Genomic DNA, 27,617 nt, shown 5'->3' with positions numbered 1-27,617 from the left:
CTTAATTTGGTTATATGAGTTAACACAAGTGTTTCCTCTTTTGGTATATTAGTCCCTGTCCTTAGTTGGGATTAGCCCTTCACCATAAGAGTGCCAAATAACACCGCAGGACGGTTGAATTTTAAAATCAATGCGCCAACCCGTGCACACCATTAATAACCGAGAAGTTGTGTCGCTAAGCAACGGTCTCTGGTAGCCTGTCATTAAACGGATGACTACAGATATTTAGTGTCCAGCTTTTCAGTCTTACCCAATTAAACATTGAAATTACCTTTAAAGCCTCTGAATTATTTCTATAAAAACGTGAACCGGGTGTTGTCGTGCTCGCTGCCAACGCCTCGGTGAATTCTCCCGTTACGGCGTCGAATTACGCAACACTACGTGAATTAGAGATGTGAAGTTCGCGAACGAGTCGGTCTTTTGAACGGCTCTTTTAAGTGAATGATGAGAACCGATTCGCAGATGCCAGCCGTTCATTTGGGAGCCGATTGCCCACGCTGCCTTCACGTGTCACCTGTGGGGCCCATGACTCTTTTTTTCACACTTATTATCTACACTTTATTATTGTTTACATTGTTTTGATGTGGATTCGCATCAAGGAGCTGAGCTCCTGTTTGTAAAGTACTTCAGGTGTAGAAACACCAGGTGGGGTGGTTCAATTTTGCATTCACATTTTTATAATGTCCTAGTTTATATTCTAATTGTATTTATATTTTTTATATAAATATATATTTATAATTTTTTATTATAATTTTTTTTTTCTGTATTGTTAAAATGTTCTTGTATGGAAAATTTACAGTAAAGTTGTTTTGCATGGAAGTTATCGGTAGCCTGCATTGTTTTCATAGTGCCACAAAGTTTTTTAGGTGAGGGAAAATTCAAAATAGTAATCTCACTGTCGAAACATGGGGATATGGCACCATCTTATGGAATGTTTACAATGCCAAATGAAATTATAATCAACATTTCAGAATAATTCCCACCAATAGAGTAGGCTATATATATTGGTGGGATGTGTAGTTTGAATGATTCTGATCCAAATCTTATCTTATAACTCCTACCAGTGACTGTTTCCTTAATAAAAAACGAGTTACCCCTGGTTGACTTCTAAAAAATAAATAAATATAACTATGAGCCAAAGAGCCAGTCTTTTGAACGGTTCCCTTCAAAGATCCATTAATCCCATCTCTAACGTGAATCCTCTCGACTTCGCCGCTGCTGCTGCGTAAAGGACGTAAAGTCCAGGCTCATCATATTTGCGCTCTCGTGTTTCGTCAGTGATGCACTATCCCGTGCCTTCCCCCCCTACGAGGCATGTCTCCTCCACACCACACCACTCCAGCTTCCTCGCATGACTGTACCGCGCCGTGGACTCTTCCTCGCTGAACGCGCTCCTCCAGCCGCACGTCTGGTGTTCGTCCGGCCCACCGCAGCCGCCCGGCAGCTGTGCCCTCTGCTCCTGAAGGCAGTCCTCGCCATGACCTCCCCTTCCTCCAGTACTGCCCAAATTCGCTAAATGGGATTCGTGGCTGGCCCGAGGTTTCCACAGCAACTGGCCATCCGCTTCCATTATTCTTCTAATGAGGACAGCCTCACGGATTTAACTCGCTTCCTCGCTGCGCGTCTCTGATTTTTGGGCTGAATCTCAAGACGCGTCAAAGGTGAGTTAATTACGACTTGTGACGTTTTAATGCGAGAAAATTAGCTTTATCTCCCTGATGGCCTACACCAAGAGCTTCTTGTTTGTTTATACGTATTTTCCTGTCCTGATGTTTTACACAGCGTAAGATCCCCCCCTTCCCACAGTGACTTGTATTTCATTGTTGCACAGGCCATTCTGTCAGTGTTGCTCCCACATTAAATTCGGTCAGTGCCGCTCAGTGTGAGCCAGGGCTGCGTTTGTTGACGATTTACTACAACCCACACTAAATAGGCAGCGCGTGTGCAAATCTCATATTTTTCCACTTTCCCATGACTAAAAAATCATCCGAGAAGATGAAGATAATCGACTGCGCCTGGAAATTAGAGCCAACAATCCATCGAAATTCAAAATGGAGCTGTAACAGCACCTGTTTTGATTCATCAGGCCGCATATGCGCTGTATGTGAGCCGGAGCCAAAGAAAGCCACAGCAGCATTGTCGCCTTTTATCCCTTATCCCATTCACAAATCCCTGTTTACGAGCCTAATGTGGATGAGTTTGGCTCACACGGACTGTTGATGTTTCTGGACTGGTGTGTTTTTTTTGTTGTTTTTTTTTATTCCCTCTCGTAGCAAAGACATTATCATCTTGACAGCTGCTACTCCTGTAAGCAGCTACTACCCCACCCCTTGTTTCTTTGAAAGCAGCTTTGCTGACAACTGGTGTTTAATCCCGGGGAAATAGAATTTTAATTATGCGGTTAATCTATTTACAGTCGGTTTTCGGATTTGGGCAAGTTCCAGCTAATTTCCATAAGGAAGTGGATTCAGGTTTGCTTAAAATGAGACAGATGAATCATGGGAAAGCTGAATATTGGATTTTGAACATGGGGCAACTGATTTGTTAGCTTCGTGTGATAGACATGCTAGCCTTGCATGGGAATAAATGCACAGTTGACTGGCTTTTGCTTAAATAATGTTTTATTCCTTGCTTAGACTACTTAAAAATAATATTCCTAATATAGAAATACATTTTAAGGTTAGGGCTGAAACCATGAATTTAATTTTGATTAATGACTTCTCATGTTTTTTTCTGTTATTGTTAGGCACAGACTTTAAACATAAATAAGTCCAAGTTTAGATCAACATGTCTTGTTTTGTCCAGTCAACTTGGGTTTAAAATGGAGATATGTTCAAGATACAGGCTTAAAGACAAAGAAAATACAACATTTCAAGATTGATTTTTTCCCTTTGCTCAAAAATAATCTGTTAATTATTTATTTCTTGACTGAGTTATTAAAAAGCAATAAGTTATTTTCACCACATTTTATTATTTTATATAAAAATGTAATCTCTGATTGCCTTGGAGTGTTAATTTGACAATTTTTTGTCAGAAGTCAAAAGCGCGAGATGTTTAAAGGCAGAAAACATTCGTTTAATTTAGTATCCTGTTAAAACACAAAGAGAAGCGGTCTAAACTTTAACCACAGGTTACAGCCCAAGCCCTTTGATTTCTATGGAGTAGTTAATAATTTGCCAAGACTTTTGCACTTCATGTCCTCCTTCCCCGCCTTTCACCCTTCATCTTTGAGTCAATCATTTTGTAGCAGCTTTTCCTCATTGCCTGATCCCTCGCTACAGCCGGAGCTGCCAGTTACAGATGGACAGAAAACGGAAGTGAGTTTTATCAGCCAAGTGCCACATGCCTCTTCTTGTTCTCTTCTTCTTCCTCCTCTCCTTTTATTCTACGTGTGTTTTAGGGAAGATGAGATGCACACCTCTACAAAGGCTGAGAGTTTTGCAAAGTGATTGAGGTCATGAAAAGATAACACAGAGTATCTGATTGAAGGAGCCACAGGACTAAAATGGGACAAGAGTTGATAGTTTATGTGAGTGTGTCGTCTCTTTTTGTCCCTCTTTAAATCAATTGCCCATTCTCTCCATATAAACAAGGCTTAAAGAGATGATGTGCATTTTTAACATGCATGTGGACTGCGCTCTTTCATGTTATCATCCAGCATATTAGAGCAGGAGAGGACAGTGACACTAATGTGCACATTTCCTCCTGTTTTGATCTTGAGGAACCATCATCGCTGCCCCCCCCCCCCCCCCCCCCACCCCCCACCCCTCCTTTCTTCTCCTCCCCAGGGCAAACTGTAATTTTCCCATTCGGCTGAAACATTGGCTCGGGCTCTTTTCTTTCTCTGCAGCACAGTGGCAACTGTTACCGTCTGTTGTGACTCAGTGAGGTTTGTCATGGCCAAATGTGCTTATGTGCCTGACCAGAAATGTACAGTGTGTGTGCTCAGCTTCAGATGGAGGATTACAAATGCTGATTAGACAGGAGAGAGTTTAATTCTTTGTGTAGTTACTTTTTAGCACTAGAAAGCAATTTGAAACTTAATCCTCTGTAACAAATTGCTGAATTTATAGTGTGTAACTTTATTATCTCGGCTGATTGTTCATTCAATTTGTATCAAATGATGAAATTAGATACTAGAAATTTTATTTTCTGTACTGTGCGCAGACAAATCAGCAGTTAGCCAGTAGTAAAGGTGCTAGTCCCCCAAGCACAGTATTTATTTTACATAATCAGTTTTTCAAAATAAAACTAATTAGACACAAAACCTCTCTTTGGCTCCTGCTCATGCTAACTGTGTAATCATCCTCAATGTAAATCAGGAGTCCCCTTCCTGTACAAAAATACATTCTTAAGTTCATCTGAAGCTAATGAAAGCAGTTAGAGTTTATTTAGTCATGTGAGCATCTTTAAAGGTAGTCCTTTTGCCAAGTAATCTTTTTGTGTCATTAACAGTTTTATTGTTGAGCTGTGATGGACTACTACTCTCCAGCTATGCCTTAGTTCTAATTTGCGTTTTGAACTAAATTCAAACAGCTATCAGCGTGCTAACATTTTCACAGAGGGAATGCGTTAACATGCTAGCATGTGCAAGTTAGCTGTAGAGTTAGGAACCAAAACTATTTTTCTATCAATTTAAATGTATTAAAGCTGCTGTTGTTAGTCACAGGTCAAACATCTATTCAGAGAGAGGGACTTCGAATGTCAACACTATCCCTCCCAACCAGATTTCCTGTTAGCCCCCCAACACAGCATGTGCAGTCATGACAGTGCCGGACTGATAACCAATCAGAGGACGTAGTAGGAGCCGCCCCTTAATGAATCAGGACAGAGGATTGGAGATTAGCTATGATTGGTCCGTTATAACGGGAACGGGGGGTTGGTCTAACTTCTCGTTTCCACTTATATGTGTGTACAGACAAGACTTAAACGGAGGCGCATTCATTCCTATGGGAATCTTGGTGATATCCAATGTGCCTGCGAAACTTGAGTGTGTTCAGAAAACCTAAACTCTTGCGGTGGGTTTAGGAGAGACAGTATGACGGTTTGCTAGCTTAGCTAACAGACTGCTTGCTAGGTAATTGGATAGTTCCTTCAATTTTGCTGCCTACGTTGATTGTAGAGGCCACGGATGAGGATTTCATCGTGCTAGTACTAGAACAGTCAGTGGATAACTAAAGTTAGTAAGATTCATCCTCTGGGGACCACAAATGTGACACTGAAATATATCAGAAGTTATCATGTGCTTTGTCTGAAGGCCAGTCTGGACACACTAAGAGCACATATAGGGATGGTATATGATTGCTGCTTTGATTTGAATCAATGTGAGCCTTTCCTCTCATCAGTAAGTCAGATTTAAAATGACAGTGTGGGTTTCTGTACCACTGTTTTCTGTACCTACTGCCCACATGACACATTATGCAAATACTGGCCCTGTCATCTCTGATTTGATGCAGTTGAAGTACCTGGCAGGTGTTCTGACTTGCCTGCTTTATAAACTTACATTCCTCTTAGTCATCTGAACTCTATTCCTCAACTTTATTATTCTTTCACTGTTCCCTCCACCACCCAGTATTCGGTTCATAAACACAGACAGTTCTATAGATACTGCAAGACTCGTTTAAGCACTGAAGAAAAAGGTTAGTGATAAATGTGCTGCAGAAATTGAAGTACTCTTGAACTCCAACAGGGCTCTGAGGTAAACACCACTCAGAGAGCAGTCATTGAACAAAACCTCTCTTTGCAGTGATTCATATCTAATCCCTTAAATCACCTCTCCTGCAAAACAACTTGGCATAATGTCGCTGCAGTAAGTGTCACCTTTCTGAATCTCAAAAGTCATGTTATGCTTTCTTTTTTCGGCACATCATACCAGAAACACAGCCAAACTTTAGGTCAGGAGGAAAGAAAGTCAACTTTGAATTATTCATAGACTCAATGCTCTAAAACAGTCGAATTTGGTACATTTGTTTTGAGTCAAGAAAAGTAATTATAACTATCTATAAAGATCCTGTTAAGCTATTTGCAAGACAATAAGCTTTCTTTCGGAATTAAATATTGATTCGTGTCCCAGGAAATCATGAAAACAAAGCTTCTTTTGTTACCTTCCCTCTCTCTTCCAACCCCATCTCCCTCCTCACTTCCTTCCTCCCTGCCTTCCCATCCCGCCCTCCCACTGCTCAGGTGCCTGTTCTTGTTGAAGTCATTGGCAGTGGCAGCAGTGCGTTGCAATCTGGTTCCTACACATTCCTCCGTGCTCCTGTTGAACAGAAAAGCTCACCAGGGACTTACATCCCTCCTCATCTCCACTTACTCAGAATTTTCCTATTTTTTTTATATCTCTCTTTCTTCCCTCTCTTTAAGACGTATAATATCTTGTTGTCTAACCCATCAGTGCTTTTATTCATCCATTTGTTTTGGTAATGTTGGAGGTAGTCACATGTTCTTGTCATTGTTACACTCTGACACCATATTAGGGAAAGGCGTGAGGCTCAGTGCATGCTCTGTTGTTTACATACAGGCTCTGAGGCTTTCAAGGGTACTCTGGTGTTTGCAGCATCCTGCAGAGACTCAGGAAAAAATCTCTCAGAGGACATGTCTCTGCAATCAGCGTATCTGGATATCATTGCAGTATTGGTCGAGGATCATTACCCTCCATTATCAGCGTGTGCTTAAACCTGATGATTAGTCACTTTTCAGAATCGACTTGACTTTCCTTCAGGCAGAGAATCAGGGTGAAAATGTCCCTTTTTTGCTACATTCTTGCTTCTGCTGAATCGTCCATGAGAGGAATTCCCCAGGCTTTAGTAATTAGATGGAAGTTTTCAGACATGCAACTATATTTTTAGTTCAAATTACATGTGGACTCAGTGAACCCTGCACAATCAAGACTGTGCCAAATTACTCTGTACCTTTTTTCCAGCATCATCCAAAGAAGGGGACGTGTTCTGAACACATAAATCACACTGACCAAGAACTGTATCTGCCATCAAACAGAGCTTTTCCACCATAAAAAGCCAGTTCAGATAAAAAACTAAACCAATTGAAACTGTCGAGACTCTGAAAGCTGCCACTTAAACCAATGTTACCGTATGAGACATTTCCAAAACAATGACTGCGCTTTCCTTTTGTCCGCTGGTTCTTTGGGCTTTTTGGTGTCAGGCTATAATACGATGTGTCAAAGCGTACAGACAAGGACAGTGAGTTGCTTTCCAAAGTAGAATTGGTAATAATTGATAGAGGGCTGGGAATTGGAGGTATACTTATGGTACCATACCATACAGCCGAACAGAATACGATACAATGAGATACGATACAATACGATATGATGTGATACAATACGATGTGATACAATATGATATGATACAATAGGATACGATTTGATACAATATGATACAAAACGATACGGTACAATACGATACAAAACGATACGGTACAATACGATACAAAGCGATACGATACAAAACGATACGATACAATATAATACACTACGATGTGATACAATATGACACTATACAATACAATAAGATATGATGTGATATGATACGATGTGATACAATACGACACGATATACAATGTGATACGATGTGATACGATACGTTACAAAACGATGTGATGTGATACAATACGATACGATGTGATACAATACGACACAATACAATACAATATGATACGATATGATACAATATGATAGAATACGACGGAAATCTGTTCTGAGTGCTCTATAATTTTATGATGAAAAAATATCTATATATAAATTGTGAATGATAAAATGCTGTATTGGCACTTTTTCCCACCCCTATATATCCGTCCATCTGTTCAGGGTCGTAGAGGGGTGGAGCCTATCCCAGCTGCCATTGGGCAAGTGGCGTAGGGTACACCCTATACAGGTCGCCAGTCTATAACAGGGCTAACATTTAGACAGACAACCACACACACTCACACTCTTGGGCAATTTAGAGTGACCACTTAACCCGATGAGCATGTTTTCAGACTGTGGGAGGAATCCAGAATACCTGGAGGGAACCCACAGGGAGAACATGCAAACTCCACACAGAAAGGCCCCAGCTGGGATTCAAAGCAGGTATCTTGTTGCTGTGAGGCACCAGCGCTAACCACTGCACCACAGTGCAGCACATCTCTAAAGAGGAACCGTCAAACATAGACAAAAACGTAGAGCTGGACAGAAATTTGAAACCATCCACTGGAGCCTCAGTGAATACCCAGGGGTCTTATGCAAATATAATCCATTAATTTCAGACAGGAGATCCTCCCCACCTTCTGTCAGTGTCTCCTGTCTCTTATTCCTGGAACGGTTCAGTGGTGAAGAGGAGTTGGTGTCACCTCTAATGAGTCGAGGAAACACTAACAACAGCCTTTCACATGAGGATGGTGGTGATAACACTGGACATCTTGGCAGCCCACAGACTCTGAGAAAAAACATACACTATGTTACACAATATCTTCTGGTGTACCCAAGTTTCAGCAGTGTCCTAAAAAGATTTTCTCATGATGAATTTTTGGTCTGAAATAGCCACAAGTCTATTCTGAAATGCCTACAATATTCAGTGTTTGTTAGCACTGTGAGTGACCTTCTATTAGGTCACATGTTTCAGTATTCAGATGTGTTTTTAATAATGTAGACCCTCATGAAGAGAAGGACAAAAAATGCCAGTATTATAAAACCCATGCAGAGCACTACCCTAAATTATGACCCCAGTAAAAAAAAACGGTACAAAAAAACTGCAATAAACTTCATCGCAGATATGATATCTAAAAAGCTTATTTAAGTTTTTAGTAACAAGCACAAAACCAGTATGACAGTAGTTTCATACATCAATGTAAAACAAACAGTGACCCATGTGGAAGTATCTACTTCTCTTGGTTAGTTCCAACTCATGTGATGTTCTTGGGGATGTTCTGCTTTTACTCTGCGTTTTAGAGCACATGCTCAAGATTTTGGCCATTGGTGACAGGAAGCAGCACTAATATATTCAATATTAGCTATACCAACCCCTCTGGAAGGCATCTCTCCTGGGGTTAGTCTGGGTCAAGCTGGAGTAAACTAACTAACTTCAAACCATGCTGGAGTCATGGTTTGAAGTTAGCATTAGCTCTTTATAGTGTTTTTTGCAATTTTTGCATTTTATGTCATCACTCAAGACACATTTTTACAGGAAAGCTTTTATCATGTCATTTTATTTAATTTTAGCTCTGATTTTAAGGGTCTGTTTTATAAGTTTGTCGGGTTTTTAAGCTTTTATTTCATTTTATTTTTAATCCCTTCATTTTGCTTAGCACTTCTTCTTTTTATTGCCCACTGTAAAGCACCTTGTTACTTGTATTGAAAAGTGCTATACAAATAAAGTATTCTTTTTTTTAAAATTTTTTTTTTAAATCAAGCACCTTGTGTATCGAGTTGTTAGCATAAGCCAACCATGAGGATGGCTTAAAATATCCCTCCATTAGTGTCAAGCACATTTAATATACGCACTATACTCCTGCAATTACCTAATATTTTCCCAATGAGTAGCATGTGTGAATGAAAACAGCCAAATCCATTCACAGAGACTTAATCCTGCTAGCCTCCTTGTAAAAAGCCCAGTGAAGTTAAGGCTGGTTTATACTTCTGTGTTGACCCTATACAGCAGTGGCCGATGCGGACGTGAACATTACATACTTGTGCGTCGATGTGTCTGTGCCGCCCAGCAATACTCTGCCAATTTGATGCATAATTAATTATAAACCAGGCTCTAGAGTGAGCCAATGTGTGAATGCAGCAGGTAATAGTTTGGAACATTGTTAGCGAGTTGGCGCTGTGATAACGTTAACATTGGGCAAAGTTTTGCTGCTCTTTACTGCTTGTCTCAGCTAGTTTTCTAATTTCTTCAATTGTAGTTGTTATAAAACATCTTCATACATGTTGTGGTGATGATAACTGCAAAACAGCCAAGATTACAAAAGTTTCTCCTCTTTCTTCAGCTCTTGTTTTTGGCACTTTTTAATCTTCATTGGGCTAGTGTCCATACTTGTCCATGGCATCGACAAGTGCATCGCACTACATGCAGTTCACACAGTCAAGCTTTCATATGGGCCTATCTCTGTGTGACTCAGTGTTGCACCATGGGATACGTTAACCCCCCAGCGCGCCAGATTACATCCTGGCAAGAGTTGAATCAAAGCTTGCATGACTGTACGCGTGTGCTTGAATGTGCACATGCTCGTGCACATGCATGCAGCTCACATGCCCACACATCTCAACAGTGGGATCCTTCCATATCTTAGAGATTTTCCCATACCTGCGTAATTATATTCTACTGGCACATTACACTTAAAAAAAAAAAAAAAACACCCACTAAGCCTCAGCTGTCCGTACAGTACACAACGACCACCTACGCGATCTTTTTACAGCTACAGCCGGTTCCTTCCTCCCCGTCTGTTAATAACCCACTCTGGCCTGTCTATCACACTCACACGGACACACGCATGTGTTGGGAAAAAGGATGTGAGACGACACTGTGGCTGGCTGTTAGTGTGCAATATAGCCTTGTTTCCCAGAGACCCAAGGAACAGCTGCTCACACACACACACTCACACACCTACATACTTTGTCTGGAACTGAGAGTGCCTGTATTCACGAAGGAACAAGGCTGTTTCATGTGTGTATGACTGTCTCTGTTTCAGCTGGACTGAAATAGCCGGTCTCACAGTGAGTCACTCAACAATGACTCCAGGGATGGTCGGACTCAGTGTGTGAACGGCACTCCAACTTTCTGTGGGTGCTCTTGACTGTCTGAACATGTTTGTCTTTGTTTGCGCTCATGATGACTGCGTGCTTTTGTTGAATTTCAAGCTCTTAATAGATGTAATCTCCTCAAAGATGGCAAAGAGAAGAGCGATTACGCGCCCGAGGTGAAACTGTCTCCGTCCTTGTCATCTTACCAGCATTAGTGCTCGGTTTCATTACACTGGTGCTCAGTTTGAAGCTGTGTTTTCCTTGTAGATGTGTATTGATTCAGCACAGATTGAATCAACAGATAGGGATGACCTTGAATGTGTGTGTGTTAACGGTTTGAAGGTGTCCTGTTCGCAGAGTATTTGCATGCTAAACGATTCTAACTGAACCGGGAACAGCTCCAAGGATGCTCTGTGGTGGATTAGGAGAGACAAGATGAATGCTCACAGCACTCGCTGCAGAGAGGATTTTGTTTGAGAAAGGTGAATGAACAGAAACTAAAACAGGGTCAGTTCCTGTTTCTGAATGAACAACTTCTATCTCCTCTCAGGATGGATTAAATCTTCTGCGGTTATACGGGATTATTTCTTTCTATTGAGCCCAGTCACACTGAAAGGATGATTATTTTACAAATGCTTCAATATAAACTCTGCTGCTATGAATTTGCATCTTATTTTCCCCTGAAATGACATCAAGATATTCTTTAAGTGGTTCTAAAATCTTGTTTCCTGATGGATGGGGATGTGTGGGATCAGAGTTGATCAACAAGACCGCTTTTTCCTGATGGCGGTCATTTTTCAACTCAAGAAATTAAGATTTTAAATGCATCTCGCATGCATCTGACCCAATTGGAAGTGTGATGAAATTACAACAATTTTACAAGAAACGGATTTACAATAATGTACAGTATTTGGCATTAGAGCTTACTTATTACATTATTGATCAATCTGTGGCTTATTTTTCACGCTAGATAGAAGGGGTGAGAATCGCAGGGTGACTCGTGATACGATACGATACGTAATACTCAATACTTGTTCCACATTAACAATTACATCATGATATTGCAATAGTACGATAATTGATATATTGCTGTCAACTTCTTCGTGAGCCAGTTAGCTGCCATTCACCTTACCCTCTCTCATGCCATTAGCGCCCCCACCAGGAGTCATGAAGTAATGAAGCTGTGGGTCTAAATGGCGGGGAAATCCTATTTTAAGCGCCTTATTTGTACAATTAAGATTTTTTTTTTTTTTTAGGGTATATTGATAATTGTATCGCTGGTTGACAATATATTGCTGTATTGATATTTTGTACTGTCCCTAATGAATGGTAAAATTTGTATGTCTGTAAAAAGGCACAAACAAAATTCATTCCTGTTCTCAAGAGTCCAGAGAGACTCTTTGAATGTCTTGTTTTGTCTGACCAACAGTCTGTGATGCAAAGATATTTAATACACGATAACAAGAGATAGAAAAGAATAACATCCTCACATTTAATACGCTTAAAACCAGAGATTTGTGGGTGGTTTTCCTTTCAATTTATTTCAGTGCATTTGATTGATTCATCTACACATTTGTTCTTAAGGTTTGTGACATTATATTTTCTCTGGTTTGGCTGACTGACAAATCCTTTCAGACCTATTTTACTTAAAACAAGAAATAGAGATTACAACCCGGCAATCCCTCTTGGGACATGAAGTACTGCACTCTTACTCATCGCTGGCTCTCTTCCCAGGTCTGCACATGGGGGCGGGCAAGAGCAAGCCCAAGGAGCCGGGCCAGCGCTCCATGAGCCTGGACGGGACCATCGGCACAGGCTCGGACAGCGGGCACTTCCACCACTTGGGCCCTGCGCAGCAGACTCAAACCCCCAACAGGAGCCCTGCGGTGGGGACAGGCAGGAGGGTGCATCAAGGGCAGCACCAGCATGCCCCGACAAACACTCCTGAGATGGCTCTGTTTGGTGGGGTGGACCACACGGGAACCATCACCTCGCCTCAACGTGGACCTCTGTCAGGTTGGTCACACTTTGTCAGACTAGTGCCGAAAAGCTGAAGACATCCGTGATTGAAGGGCACAGCTGGGATTCTTTTTCTGAGTATTATGGCTAAGCTGCTGAGTAAGACTGAGTTTCATTTGTCTAAGTTTTCTCTTAAGCTGTAATAGACTCTTATTTTCCAAGTTGCAAGACTAAGATGAGTATATTGAAGTCTGTCTGCTCAGTATGATCTGGTCCAGCCAGCGGCTGGTTGATAACATTAGCTTAGACTGGAGACCTTTAGAATAGAATATCCTGACCCTTGAAGGGTTAAAAAAAAATCCACCAAGAGGTATGTGTAAAACTCCTGATTAACACTTTTTATCTGTGTCTACTTTACAAGGGATTAACTAACTACTGAACAATATCCAGGAGTGTGACTGTTTCCTTGCAGCCTCATAGTTACACGTCTCCATCAAATCTAAGCCTGGCAAAATTGGTCAGTCTTGCATCAATTTTTTCAGGCAACTCTCTCAAGAAAGCAAAGTAAGCAACATGGGGAGACACAGTTATCTTGCATGCATACTAACCAAAAGATTGCATAAACAAGCCACTAGTTCCCTGGTTAGAGTGTAAACATAGATATGAAGCTGATAATTCCTCTACAGATCAGATTTAAAGTTTGATGAGAACTTGATCCTCAGTTTGAGAACAGAGACATATCTAAAACATTGCTCATAAAAAGATTTCCAACTGTTTCTGGTTCCCTGCATCGGCTGTCAAACCCTCTCCTCCACTCCGCAGCCCGCCCCTCCACCCTGTCCAGATTTTACTCCACATCAAGCTGTAATGTGTCTAGACCGGCCAGATGGTTCAGTTAATGTTGCTCCATCCAGATAGTGGAGAGCTGCTGGTATCGGGAGCTGCTCTGCTGGCCGCCTCCACCCATGCAGCTAATGAGCCGATCGATGATTGGCTGGAGAGTTCCCAGGTGGAGATCACAGGTTCATTAAAAGGAAGGAGGAGAAAGCGGCACAGAAAATAGAAAGACCTCGGCGTGACGGGTTTGTCCTTCATGGGCGATCGGTCATGAGCAGCCTGAATGTCGATATTTCTCATTAGAGCCGTGATAAATTGTTTTATTTGGATATGGAGCAGAGGTATCATAATAAGATTTATAGCCACATAGAGGATGGAGCAAATTATCATCAAGGGCTCGGCCTGTAATATTGAAGAAACATTATGGGAGTAAATGTGAATAAGGCTTAAGGGGAAGTTTAATCACATTGTTCCCTAACTGTGTATATTTCCGTGTTTCTTGCAGGAGGTGTCACTACTTTTGTAGCGCTGTATGACTATGAGTCACGGACAGCGTCTGACCTGACCTTTAGGAAAGGCGACAGGCTGCAGATTGTCAACAACACGTAAGAAGCAACCGTCATCTTCCCCTCTCTCTCTCTCTCTCTCTTCCTCTTTCTGATACCACAACCTAACCAAACACCTAACGGAACAGATTTGTAGTCGCACAAATGTGTACATGAATGAACACAGACAGGGCTGGTAAGTGTGGAGAGATGCAGACAACAGAGTCTGATCTACTCCATCTGTTCGCTAAAACCGAGCAGAGCGTCTCTTTACTAATGCAATCTGCTCATGTTGGGCGACTGTCATCTTCATCCTCTTTATAAGGAAGCCTGTCTGCAGCATCTTTACCCACACTTTCTCATAACACCTTCAGAAATCTGCTTTGAGTTTGAAGTTTGTTTGTGTGGTGGTGTAATTAAAAGAAAAACAACTGAATGTAAGTTTGCTGTGAATGTGACTACATTAATTTTAAAGCCGTGATGGAGTAAAAACATCTGCAGCGTCATTTTCATTTGGAGGTGTTTTGTTTTTTCTGTCCCTATGAGCTCTTTTCATAACATCCAGCGATGAATGTGGTCTGTTCTTTATAGTCTGGAGCTACATAGTGGGGCTGACTTTCATAGTTAGCTCAGAAAAACACTTCTCAAGACAGTACTCAACATTTTGAAAAACATTTTAAAGCACATGCTGACCTAAAGGAGTGAGATATATCTACAGTGAGTCCCTCCATGATGCTATGATCATTTATGGACTTAAATAAATGGAATACATTTCCACCGTCTTCCATTTAAGGGTTATAAAAACTACAACAAACTGCTCTCGGATTGAAAGTGGAGCTTAAAACTTTAAAAACATCGCAGTTCATTCCAACCCCACTGTGTAGTCCCTCAGCATTACCAGCTCCTCTGCTGTCTGACTGTCTGTCTGTGTTTCTTGCCTTGCTGCGTCTCCTTGCTGTGTTTTTGATGTGTCTGCTGTGTCTGTTATCTCTCCCCCCTCTCTCTCTCTTTCCTTCTCATGCTTCATGGTTTCTCCTAGGAAAAAGTACAGCTTCAGGTCAGTAATACTTAATGCAATAAAAAAACCTTGTGCAACCTTTTGTTCACAGTCCCTCAGCTGCTGCTCGGATTTGTTTGATCACGCTCGTAGTGTAACTGTAATAAATTAGTTATTACTAGAGATGGAGCGATTTTGGCGCTCGAGCATGCTCTGCAGGCAACATATTGAATGTGTCAGGGAGTGAAGCAAAAGTTAATGTTTAAAATGTAAAGCGAGGGATTAAAAGTGGAACAAAAGGTTGCCTGTGTTTGCCTATTTCCTCTTTTAACAATGATTTTCTCACATTACCTGAACTCTGGTGGTGTGGGTGTGATGTGTATTTTTCAAACCACAACCTTTAGGCCTCCTCTTTGCTCTGGAAACATCATTTTAGCTCTTAAGTCTGACGTAAATGAGATAAATATTCCACTATGACACAATCTATAGTATCCTGTGGTGAAGACACTGTTGTACTTAACAGATACTCTGATACAGGTTGTCAAAGTTGTAGAATATCCCATAAAAAGACCAGAACCAAATGTATACTACACACAAGTTATGTCTCTGTGGATCTTAAATATTACTAATTTAAGACACATGAATGAGCAACTCTTGGTCATGCACACTGGTTTTTATTGAGTCATTCCCCTGTGCAACTTCCGTCAGCTGTAAATGCACCCTACCATACAAAATGTATTTGTCTGCATCTTTAAATAGTCCCTAATGAATGTGTGTGCTCCTTTGCAGTGAACTGCAGCACACTGCTGTTTCTGTAGATGATTAAACCTGCATTTATACAGAGCTATAGCCATGAGTCTTGTGTTTAAGATGTGCTTTTAAGTAATACAAAAGGTAGATTGGTGTCATTTGAATTTTGTCTGACTGTGTCTTTTCACAGTGTTAGCTACAATAAGAAATCCATCAAATATCATGTTAAGTAATGGACACTCTGCTAAAAGATCCTTAATGCTGTGTTTGCCTCAGTCAGTTTCTTGATTTTGGTTCTCTCTCTCTCTCTCTCTCTCTCTCTCTCTCTCTCTCTCTCTCTCTCTCTCTCTCTCTCTCTCTCTCTCTCTCTCTCTCTCTCTCTCTCTCTCTCTCTCTCCTCTCTCTCTCTCTCTCTCTCTCTCTCTCTCTCTCTCTCTCTCTCTCTCTCTCTCTCTCTCTCTCTCTCTGTCTCTCTGTCTCTCTCTGTGTCACTGTCACAGAGAAGGAGACTGGTGGCTCGCTCGCTCATTAACGACAGGAGAGAGCGGATACATCCCGAGCAACTACGTGGCTCCTTCTGACTCCATCCAAGCAGAAGAGTACATAATCATCTCCTTGTTTCCCTCCATTCTTTAAGGCTGTTTTTCTTTGTGCAGAGCCTGAATGTAACACTGTACTCAATGCCATTTCTATTTCTAGGAGCTAACATAGAGTATATAGAGACAGTATGTTCTGATATACCTTCATGTGTAGCCTTCTATATTTCAAGTGAAAAAGTCTTCCTGCCTGCTCCAGACGCTCAGTAGTAGCTTCACACTGATCTCATTCTCTGTGGCCCACTTTGGCAGGTGGTATTTTGGGAAGATCACTCGGCGCGACTCAGAGAGGCTTCTTTTGAACTTGCAGAACAGACGAGGAACCTTCCTGGTGAGAGAGAGCGAGACCACGAAAGGTGAGAGAGAGCAGACGTCTGCATCACTTCAGAGGCTACAGTTGTTATCAAGATGGGCCAATTAATCCTCCTGCTTTTATCTCTGTCTGTTGATAATGAAGCATGACATCTGTGTCTCAGGTTGTTCTGAGGTTACTCTCTCTCAGATAAATGTTGAACTTTGATTTAAAGGCAGAGCACTTTGTCATGATAGTATTGTTTTAAATGACCATAAGTCTCAATGTCTGCATGTAAAAGCTCCTGTGGAGAACTTTCAGTTTGCGTCGATTCTGGCCAGAACGGCCTATTAAATAGTCAAATGTATTCCTCACTGAGAATGTTTGCTGTGTAACATATGAATAAGTCTTAATCATCAGCATATGAATCACTTAGTCTGACGCCTACACTCCACCAGTGGTTTCAGACATTCAAAATAACCACTGAGTTATAGTTCCTCTTCTTGTTGATGGTCTTGATTGCTTTTTCAGGTCATAAAGAGGCGTCATTATCAAATCCAGTCAGTTTCATAACCAGGTAGAAAATTCTTGCAAGACTTCAAGGTATAACAATAACTGGTCTACAGAAAATAGGAGCCTCTGATTGGAGTTTTAGCTGGTTATTAAACAAACTACAATTATTCCTGATGTCTCTTTATGACCGTCTACAGCAAAGAGCATCACAGAGAAGTTTGACTGTCTGTGTAGTTATTTTAAATGCCTGTTACACTCCCCAAAGACCTTTTGTTACATTTTCTTAGGCGTAGGTTCAAAGGGAGTGATATATTTTAATGTTTTTATTTTTCTTTAAGTTATGTTTTTGGGTATTTCTGCCTTTAGTGGATAAGAAAGCTGGAGAGAGACAGGAAATGTGGGGAGTAGAGAGTGGGGGGAAGACATGCAGCAAATGGTTGTGACCAGGAGTTGAACCTGCGACTGCTAGGATGAGGACTACAGTCTCTGTAAATGGGGCATGCGCTTAGATCGCTAGGCTAACGGGGCCCCACATTTTAATGTTTAAAAAGATTTTTCATCAGAAAATATTTCCTACACATGAACTGGAAAAGAACAACACAATGGTGAGGGTACTACATCTGAATTTTTCTCAAAGAAGCTCTTATTGGCAATGATTTTTGCACTTTTTTTAACCATTTTTTAAAGTTATTTTTGGGCCTTTATTTATTGAATAAAGAGACGAGAATCATGGGGTATAGAGAATGCGGGATTGTGTGCTGTAATGGGTCAAGGCCAGGAGTCAAACTAGCAACCACTGCAGCCACAACTATAGCTTCTGTACAGGGGGTGCATGCCAAACTGATGCCAAATTAATTTTTTAGATAATTTGAAGCCAAAAAAAGCCCCCAAAAATGTACCAGTGTTCTTAAATGTAAATACTTGTTTTTATTCTTAATAAAAAAACAAGCAGCAACCTGAACTTGAAGAATATCTAATAGTAACTTTTCACAAATTATCAAGTGTTCAATTAGGAATGTAATTGGGGCGCAGTAGGCCTAGCGGTCTAAGCGCCCAATATACAGAGGCAATAGTCCTGGTTGCAGAGGTGGTTCGACTTCTGGCACTGACCATTTGCTGCATGTCTTCCCCTGCTCTCTGCTTCCCACATTACCTGTCTCTCTTCAGCTGTCTTATCCATAAAAAAGGTGAAAATGCCAGAAAAATAGAACTTAAAAATAAAAAAAAATTAATAACTTTTTTAAAAAGTGGGGGAAAAAAGGAGACGCTTAAAGTATCAGCATTATTTGTCACCAGTTTGACAAACTGAAGCTCCAGATAAGCAAAGATTATAATCTGACAGAGAGAGAGTTGTTCAGCTGCACCTCCTGGAAGTTCACCAGAGTGTCAGGAGCTGTGTGTTTTCTAGTCAGAAAAAAGTCTGACTAGAAAACACGATACATAAAAGCTTTTTATTTTTTGCACTCTCTGGGTTTCTTAAATGTGTGAAAGAAGGAGGTGATGACGCCTCCGCCGTGTCCCCGGAGTTCTCTCTTCACAGCGAGTACCAACTTACTTTGAATTAAGTTGATCTGCAGGGACTCAATCTAAAAGAGGATGGAGCTCGTAATTAAGTCATTTGTTAACTTTCACACAGGCCCGTGGCACTGTATCTAGATCTCTGAAACTCTGCTGCTGTCTGATCTTGTCCCTGTGACGTAGGTGGGCTCTTCAGGGGGTTGTTTTGGAGGAAGTGGGGGGAGAAAAGGGAAAAGAGCTCAGTGGAGTGGAGTGGAGCTGGTGAATGGATAGGGGTGAATCACTCTGCCAGAACTAGGTCAACCTAGGAGGGTGCTGGATTTCCCTGTGGCTATAAGTCTCTGTTCTCCAACTATAAACACACACACACACACTGAGAGAAAGAAGGAGAAGCATGAGGAGGGGGAGACTTGTTGGAAAGGGGGAGGAGCAGGGAGAGCAGGAGGTGTGTTGGCCTTTGGCTGCGTTTGTATTAGATGTCAAATGTGAAGTTCAGAGTTTGACACAGAGGAGCAGAAGCACGCTGCTCATATGTTGCATGGAGCATATGTCATTCAATCATTTCCTCACAGATTAGAAGAACTCAAGCTGCAACCATGTTTTATTATTTATGTCAACGCAAAGAGCAGAGGTCTTCAATTCTGCACCAACCTAGAAAACCACAGGAAAGAATAAGTGAAGGATGTGTTATGTGGTTTAATAAAGGTTTGTTTTTAGCATGGAAGTTAGGAGAGGTCCTGGGTTTTAAACAGTACCTTTATGATCAGGTCCTCTCTGGTCTTTAAACTGTCAGTTCAGTTTATGAGTGTCTACAGTCATTGTGGGAAGTGTGTGTTTCTTTAAGAAGGTTTTCCTCTGAAGCGAGAAGATCGGTCAGCAAAACTCCAGATCAAAGGGATTGATTTTTAATTTTACTTCACTGCGTTACATCCTCCCTGTGGAGCTTAGGTTGCAAACTCAGCTCAGCCCTTTGAGTCGCACTTTTAGAGTCTTAAATACTTAAATTCTGTTTTTTTCTACCATATAATCTTATTTTGTTCCTGAACTTTCCTGTTTGAATACTCTGCAGAGTTGTTTTCTGTGACAGAGCTGCACAAAACAAACCCAAAATGATCAATGTTTGACTTTGTGAGATCAAACTGCACTCAGCTGTGGGCCAGGGGCAAGGACAGAAAGGCAGAGTTGCATTTCAAGGACCCTTTGAGGGGCCAAAAGGGACTCACCCGGCACAGCTGCTGTGTTAGGAAACTCCACAGAGCAGCTGTCACACAGGCCCGGATCTGTCTGCTTTTACTGCTCTAACCTGTCTGCTGCTTTGTCTCACTCACAGGGGCATACTGCCTGTCAGTGCTGGATTATGACAACACCAAAGGCCTGAATGTTAAACATTACAAGATCAGGAAGCTGGACAGTGGCGGATTCTACATCACCTCCCGCACCCAGTTCACCAGCCTGCAGCAGCTAGTCTTCCACTACCGCAGTGAGTGCAGCTGCCCTCTTATGGTCAATAATCCACAGCAGACATGATGAGAATGTTTCCCTCAGCCTGCCCCTTTACTTACTTGTTTTTCAGAGCACTCTGATGGTTTGTGCCACGCTCTGACAGATGTGTGTCCTGTGGCCAAACCTCAGACCCAGGGACTGGCCAGAGACGCCTGGGAGATTCCCAGAGAGTCCCTCCGCCTCGACCTCAAACTAGGACAGGGCTGCTTTGGAGAAGTCTGGATGGGTAAGAAATACACACCAAGCTTTTTTTGAATGAACTGATGCTCTCACTCCATGGCTGTTAGCCTCATTATGCCATAAAAATACAACATGTGTGATGCTGGTGACCTAATGGTCTAAACGCACCCCATGTAGAGGCTGTAGACCTTGTTGCAGGGGTCGCGGGTTCGACTCCTGGCCTCGACCATTTGCTGCATGCCGCTTCTCCCCACATTTCCTGTTTCTCTTCAGCTGTCCTGTTAATAAAGTCGGAAATCAAATATCCTTTCTCTGAAGTGCACTGAGTTTTAATTACTGATTCTTCTTTCTGCCTGGCAAAGTGGAGATTACATAACAAATATATGTCTTCAACCATCAACTATTAGCTTTTGCTTTGGAGAGATATTTGAAACAGGCGGGCGGGGCTAGCTTTATTTTCCTGATATGTGAGCAAAGAGCAGCTAGTTTGTCAGTTTACCTTAGCTATAATAATTTTTTTCATTTTCAAGCCATTTTTGTCTTTTTCTGATTGGACAGTCAAAGAGAGACGGGACATTTTTGGGGCAGAGTTTGAAAGACATGTAGCAAAGAGCTGAGGCCAGGAATGGAGCCTATGTCAGCTGTGTTGAGATCTACAGCCTCTGTATATGAGGCGCATGCCTAACCACCGAGCTACACCGAAACCCCCCAAGGATATGTGTTTTAAAGACTTAGTGCTAAACTAGGCTATCGTACGTTTATCAATCAGTCAATCAATCAATCTTTATCTATACAGCGCCAAATCACATCCAATGTTATCTCAAACTTCTACAAACAAAACAGGTCTAGACTGTACTCTATGTTATATTATTAACAAAGACCCAGCATTAAGATGAGAAAAGATCCAGTCCCATTTTACAGACAGGACTTGATCTATTCTCATCTTAATCCACCATGAACAGAGCACTCTGCAGCATTTAGTAAATTTACAGCAGCAAGGACAAACTTCCTTTAACAGGGAGAAAACCCCAACAGGACCAGACTCATGTTTGACAGCCATCTGCTGAGACCAAGATGGGGTAGAAAATGTATAAAAGCGATATCTATTCTCTTATCCAACTAGGCAAGAAAGTGGATAAGCTTTGTTCCTGATTTATCAAACTCCATCTTAAGTCTACTTAATACCAGGACATAGATCTTGTACCTTACGTGTAAAGTGATCTAATTTTGTCTTTTTTTTACAGGTACGTGGAACGGTACAACACGGGTAGCCATTAAGACACTAAAAACCTGGCACCATGTCTCCAGAGGCATTTCTTCAGGAAGCTCAGGTCATGAAGAAGCTGAGGCACGAGAAGCTGGTGCAGCTTTACGCTGTCGTGTCTGAGGAGCCGATCTACATCGTGACTGAATACATGAGCCAAGGTGAAGCAGGAGGCGGACTGTAACAGTGCTGGGTGTCACACTTTTAACACGTGATGTTTTTACCTGCTTCTGTTTCACAAATATATTAAAAAATGAATGATTGTGTAACAAAATCTAGATATCTTCTTAGCTGTAGTGTTGAACCTTTCAAAGGTGACTGCTTCCATCTTTTATTTATTTTACAGGAGTGCTTAATAATATTGAGTGTTAATTATTGGCATTTATCTTTCATTTGCTGCATTATCTACAATTTAATAAACCTTGTTAATCTTGTGTTCACAGGTAGCTTACTGGACTTCCTCAAAGGGATGCAGGAAAGATGCTTCGTCTGCCTCAGCTGGTCGACATGGCCGCTCAGGTAACATTACTCACTTCTCCCCCACACTGATACTCTCTTTAGTATTTCTTATAACATCCCTGTGTTCTCTTCCTCTCTTCCTGCAGATTGCAGCAGGCATGGCCTACGTGGAGAGGATGAACTACGTCCACAGAGACCTGCGTGCTGCAAACATCCTGGTGGGAGACAGTCTGGTGTGTAAAGTAGCCGACTTTGGTCTGGCAAGACTCATCGAAGACAACGAGTACACAGCGAGGCAGGGTAAGCCCACACTTCCTCTTTCCACAACAGATTGTTCTTTTATCCCTCTGGCTGTTACTGAACTATGATTCAAACCTATAGTGTTATTTGATTTACATTATGGGTTTTATACATTTTACTCACTCATCTCTTTGGTTCTCTAGGAGCTAAGTTTCCCATCAAGTGGACGGCACCGGAGGCAGCTCTGTACGGTCGATTCACCATCAAGTCTGACGTCTGGTCCTTTGGTGTGCTGCTCACAGAGCTGGCAACTAAAGGCCGAGTCCCCTATCCAGGTAAGGACTTAACAAGACCTAGAGAACAGAACAAGTCAGCATAACCCTGACACTCAAAACTGTGCTATGGATTTATGACATTTCAGGGATACATATAAAGAATATATTGGCCTTAAAAAAAGTAGAATGCTGGTTGAATGCTGTCATCCGGCAGAGTTACTGTATTAAAATAGCTGATTGTGTTTTACCTAAATCTAACTCCTGGTTTCTCTGCTCAGGTATGGTTAACCGTGAAGTGCTGGACCAGGTGGAGCGCGGCTACAGGATGCCCTGCCCGTCTGAGTGCCCCAGCTCCTTACACGAGCTCATGCTCTCCTGCTGGAGGAAAGACCCAGAGGAGAGGCCGACGTTTGAGTACCTGCAGGGCTTCCTAGAGGACTACTTCACCTCCACAGAACCCCAGTATCAGCCAGGGGAGAACCTATAGAACCACACTGAACCAAACCTTGGGAGGGGGGAACCTCTACACTGAACAATCTGCACTAAATGACCTCAGAGGAGAACCTGCGGGAGGATCTGAGCCTGTGAAACTCACCTGAGAGGAACTCGAGATTCTTCTGTAGGAGTAAAACCGAGAGAGAAACTGTTGAAGCTATCATGTGCCATAAAGGAACTGCTACAGAAGAACCTGGAGGTCCTCCTCTCTGCAAGCTCTCACTGTTTACTCAGTTTCCCTGCAGGAGTGAGACATCAGGCTGTGAAAGGGAACTCCTGCTGGACCAACTCTGGCTCTGATTTGACTGGGGGAATTATACATTTGTGGGTAAATGTTCCTGAGAGGTACGACTGCTGTGGGAGGAACCCAATCAGGATTTCAGATGGATCAAGAGGAAAAGAATAACCTCCAGACGAAGAGAGAAGGTCAGGGGAGGTTGTTTCAATGAGACATTTAGCGAACCCTCCCTCTTTCCCTCTTCTGTCATGTCTCTCCGCCCTCGTCTGGTCCCCTGCTCTGCCCACAGGACAGCTCCTCCCGCTGTGGCTCAGGTGCAAAAGTCAAATCTGTCTCCTCTCCAAACGTCCTTTATGTCCCTTCTGCCTCTCTTCCTCTAGTTTTCTGTCTGACTTTAGTATCTCTCCTTCAGTTTTTTTCTCAAGTGCTGCTTCTTCAAAGTGTCTCCAAAAAAAACTCAGCTCTGGAACTCGACTTTGCATCTTGATTTAGGTTTATTTGGACAAACTGTGTCCTGTATTTGAAGGTTTTTGTTCAGTAGCAAACAGAGACCCCTAGTTTTCCTGATTCTTTCTGTGATTATGAGTAGGAAAAGCTATTGGAGCCTCTATTAAGGTAGTGCTGAGGTAACTGTGCTCAGCAGGCTGATCCTGTAACACTGAAAATTAGGTTAATTGAATTAAAACTTGAGGCCTTCTCTTGTTTAACCCTCCTCCTCTTCTCTTGCTGTATTTGTCCTCATACAATCAGCCGGATCAAACCTCGACTATTAAAACTACTTTTGATGCAGGCAGTGTTTGAATTCTTGCTGATTCTAATGACCCTGATTTCAACTGGAAATCGGCACACTTAAGTTCGAGCAATTTAACGGTTACTTCCTCTGAGGCATAAATGGGGGTAACTTCCATCAAACATTCATGTGACCTACTAAGAGGCAACCAAACTGATCACATATCCAAGTCAGCTCAAGACTGAAGAGCGTAAAAGCCTTCTTTGTTGTGTGCCAAACAAATCAGACTTCTTCACTGCTGTCCATGTATATAATGTTTTATTACTCCAGGGTTTTAAGTTCTTACACAGGCGACACTTTCCTCAAAATTTGTAATAAAACTGCATCACCTCCCTTGTAAACTTCTCATCAGTAGATAAACAGGACACATAAACCTGTTGCAGATTTCATTATTTAAAAACTGTCGTGTCCATAAAAATATGCAACTAGGCGGCCCTAACTAAACTGTAAACCTTGATCAGGTAACCCTTATAAAACTGTGTTTATGACTTTACTATGAGAGTTCATTTTAAGACCAGTTAGCATGCTTTTGTGCCGTTCTTCTCGACCATTGGCTGGGTTTGTATTTATGCTGTACTGTACATCTACACGTGTATGTTTACTTTACTCAAAGTTCAGGCAAGTAGAAGGGCATCATGAACAGACTTTTGTACCATCAACATATGATTTTTTTTAATCTCTCTCTTACCCACTGCTGTCATACTGTACATACTGTAGCTCTTTAGAGTTGGTTTTTGTATCATGTACGCCACTTTGAAATGGCAGGTATTTATGTTGGGTGTCACACATATCACAATGGTTTAGTTTATGAAGTAGTTGATGCAGCAACAGTAGATACAAAGTTAGAGATTGTTACCTATGAATACAATAAAACCAGTAATAAGAACATATGAGCCATGCAGCCATTAGAGAAACGATCTGTGCCCCAAAACACCGCAGAGATAACACCAAGTGATGTGAGCTCTGATGGCTAACCTAATCAGTGATGTGGACAATTCTGAAACCTGAATAAAAAGGAGATTGATAGGAAAAATGAGGTCAAAGATGTAAATAGTATCTTAAACAAATGACTGTGACTATCATGTAATTTTGTTTTTGTGTAGTTTTTCTTTTATCGCTCCTCCATTATGAGGTTTTTTTAAATGACGCACGCCTGCCCTCAAAATGTTACAACAATAAGACGTGACTGTGAACGGGGCTGTGAGGAAGCTTTTATTTTATTTATTTTTTTAAATTGGACTTATAAAGTAGTTTGAATCATATCTGCAGAAGACAATTTAAAATTGGACTTGATGAATGAATATTTCCAGGAACACATTTGAGTGCTTTCCTCTTTTAGAAGGAGAAATACCCCGTTTGTGGTGATGCACTGAGCCGCCTGTGACTCACTGGGACAAAGTAGAAGTTTGACGGGCTCATGACATGTCTAAGTAACGCCAAGGTCTGATTGGATTTCCTGTGCCATATAAACAAAGTGTCTGAGTCTCTTTTTTCATGTTATTTTTTTATGAATCTATGCAGTTTGGGTCTGGCATTCCTGCAACTTCACGGCCATTTTGTTCTCAAGTCAGAAACGACTATCATAAACGGAAGGTGTGAGCGTTTTGTAAGGACTTCTTTTGTTTCAAACGTAACAGGATTGAAATGGGTATCGTGCCACTTTATGTTGATCTTTAAATGTGCAATAAATTATATTTCAAATGTGTTTTGATAAGAGTGTGTGCTGGTGTGTGTGCTGTCCTTTGACCTCTGAATGTCGCGCTGCTCTTTCATGCCTCTGTAACTTTTTAAAGTGATAATCCTGCAGCATCGCAGGATAAACGTTTGGAGGAGTGAGCCTGTGATACAAAAATGATCATTCAGAGTTTGAGATATAGAAGCCAAGTAGAAACACATTTGTTAAAGAATTAATTATTAAATCAATGTTACATTTGGAAAATAATTTCAGTTGAAGTGAGATTCATAATCAAAAGTTGCATTATAAATAGAAGAGCTAAGTGAAGGTGGAGGGTCTGTTCATGCCAAGGCAGGTATGAGTTACGATCTGGACGTTCAGGTCCCTAAAAAAAATAAGCCGCATGTCAAGATTGTTGAGTGGATTTGTTCTATAACTGTAGAGGTATCGGAGGGCTGGAGTTTATGGAAATCTTTCAGTTTATTTGAAGTTGGGTTGTATGAGTTTTATGTCACTAGTGATTTTAGCAGCCACTACGGATGCCGCTCAGCTCGGCCCCTTTAATGAGAAACTCCAGGGAGAAGCAGCACGCAAGCTAGGCTACAATTTTCAGCAGACAGGAGGTCAGTTCTGCCACGTAATTTAGCCAATTTTCGATTCCAACCCAGGCCCTCATCTCGGTTTAGGTGTACGCTCTACGGGGGATTTTCTTAGCCCTTCACTTTGCCACAAGAAAGCCCATTTGATTTTGAACTATGTGCTGACACAGCACAGACGTGCTCTTCCGACTGCAGCGCACTGATCAACTGTTCAGGCCTGTGGGCATCAAAGTGACAAAAGTACAACCAAATTTAAATAGACATAAAAAACGTATACAACCCTACTTCAAAAAAACTGAAATATCCCTTTAAGACATTTGATAATGGAGTGAATGAGTGTCAGCAAGAATGCAGACTCCATCCTGAAGGACTTTTATTTAAGCAGATTATTGTTTCTTTACTTGTTAAGTGGTTTTTTCTACATTATATATGCAAAAAGTGGGGGAAAAAAAGCATATACTGTAAAAGGGTCAGTATCATATTTTATCCATAAGATTAATTATGCTTAATTAAACAAATACATATTTTGTTGATACAATCATTTAAACTAAAAGAAACATTAACCATACACTAGGATATGTTTAAAATAAGCTTAACATCAATGATCTCCGGAACAACTCACTTCAGACGCACTTGACAACAAAGAAGGGATTAGAGGTCTGACATGGTAGAAGACAAACAGACTAATGGACACTCCTTCTATTTATATCACTCCTGACTGAGTAGGGATTGAGTTCACCTGTGCTTCATTACCTCAGTCAGCTGGCACAGGTGTGTGCTGCTTCTATCAGAGCTCAAAGTGGTGTGGCAGTAGACATAAATGATTTCAACAATAACCATGTGTCCATATTTATTATGCAAAGAGCTTTTAGCATGTTCTAATACGAGTCCTGTCAAATACTGAAAGAACAGGGATGTTCCATGACATCAAACACACTTTGCTGCAAGCAAGCAAGGATGCCTTTGAGATTTTCTTTCCTAGCCTATAGCACCATAACTAAGAGCTGGTCCAGGCCTGAGCCAGCTCTAACTATAAGCTTTATCAAAAAGGAAAGTTTGAAGCCTAATCTTAAAAGTAGAGAGTTATCTGCCTCCTGGACCCTGACTGGTAGATGATTCCAAAGGAGAAGGGCATAATAACTCAATCAATCAATCAA

The 27,617-nt window shown here is 41.5% G+C and overlaps 1 protein-coding gene and 1 long non-coding RNA gene across 4 annotated transcripts; one reads left to right on the top strand and one right to left on the bottom strand.

The window, feature by feature from the left end:
- The first annotated feature begins 1,198 nt into the window (after positions 1 to 1,198).
- LOC117811665 (proto-oncogene tyrosine-protein kinase Src-like) lies at positions 1,199 to 24,186 on the top strand. The gene is given in 14 exon segments (XM_034682079.1): positions 1,199 to 1,661; positions 12,470 to 12,751; positions 14,037 to 14,136; positions 16,324 to 16,422; positions 16,672 to 16,775; positions 20,073 to 20,222; positions 20,316 to 20,471; positions 21,670 to 21,710; positions 21,712 to 21,850; positions 22,133 to 22,153; positions 22,156 to 22,208; positions 22,295 to 22,448; positions 22,592 to 22,723; positions 22,942 to 24,186. Coding segments are annotated over 13 exon segments (1,632 nt in total). The 5' UTR covers positions 1,199 to 1,661; positions 12,470 to 12,477; the 3' UTR covers positions 23,151 to 24,186.
- Positions 16,227 to 27,131, bottom strand: LOC117811671. Of its 3 annotated transcripts, none has more exons than XR_004631044.1 (6): positions 27,083 to 27,123; positions 22,912 to 23,041; positions 22,572 to 22,741; positions 20,594 to 20,703; positions 20,305 to 20,463; positions 16,227 to 16,747 (listed from the first exon to the last, which is right to left on the bottom strand). It is a non-coding gene; the product is annotated as an uncharacterized LOC117811671 (long non-coding RNA). The 3 variants fall into 3 exon arrangements; XR_004631045.1 differs by having other exon boundaries at positions 22,912 to 23,038; XR_004631047.1 differs by lacking the exon at positions 22,912 to 23,041 and having other exon boundaries at positions 27,083 to 27,131.
- Positions 27,132 to 27,617: the final 486 nt, after the last annotated feature.

The sequence above is a fragment of the Notolabrus celidotus genome, chromosome 1, assembly GCF_009762535.1.
Source record: "Notolabrus celidotus isolate fNotCel1 chromosome 1, fNotCel1.pri, whole genome shotgun sequence".
NCBI lineage: Eukaryota > Metazoa > Chordata > Actinopteri > Labriformes > Labridae > Notolabrus > Notolabrus celidotus.
The sequence above is the reverse complement of the archived record's forward strand: the minus strand, read 5'-3'. Positions and strand labels throughout refer to the sequence as shown.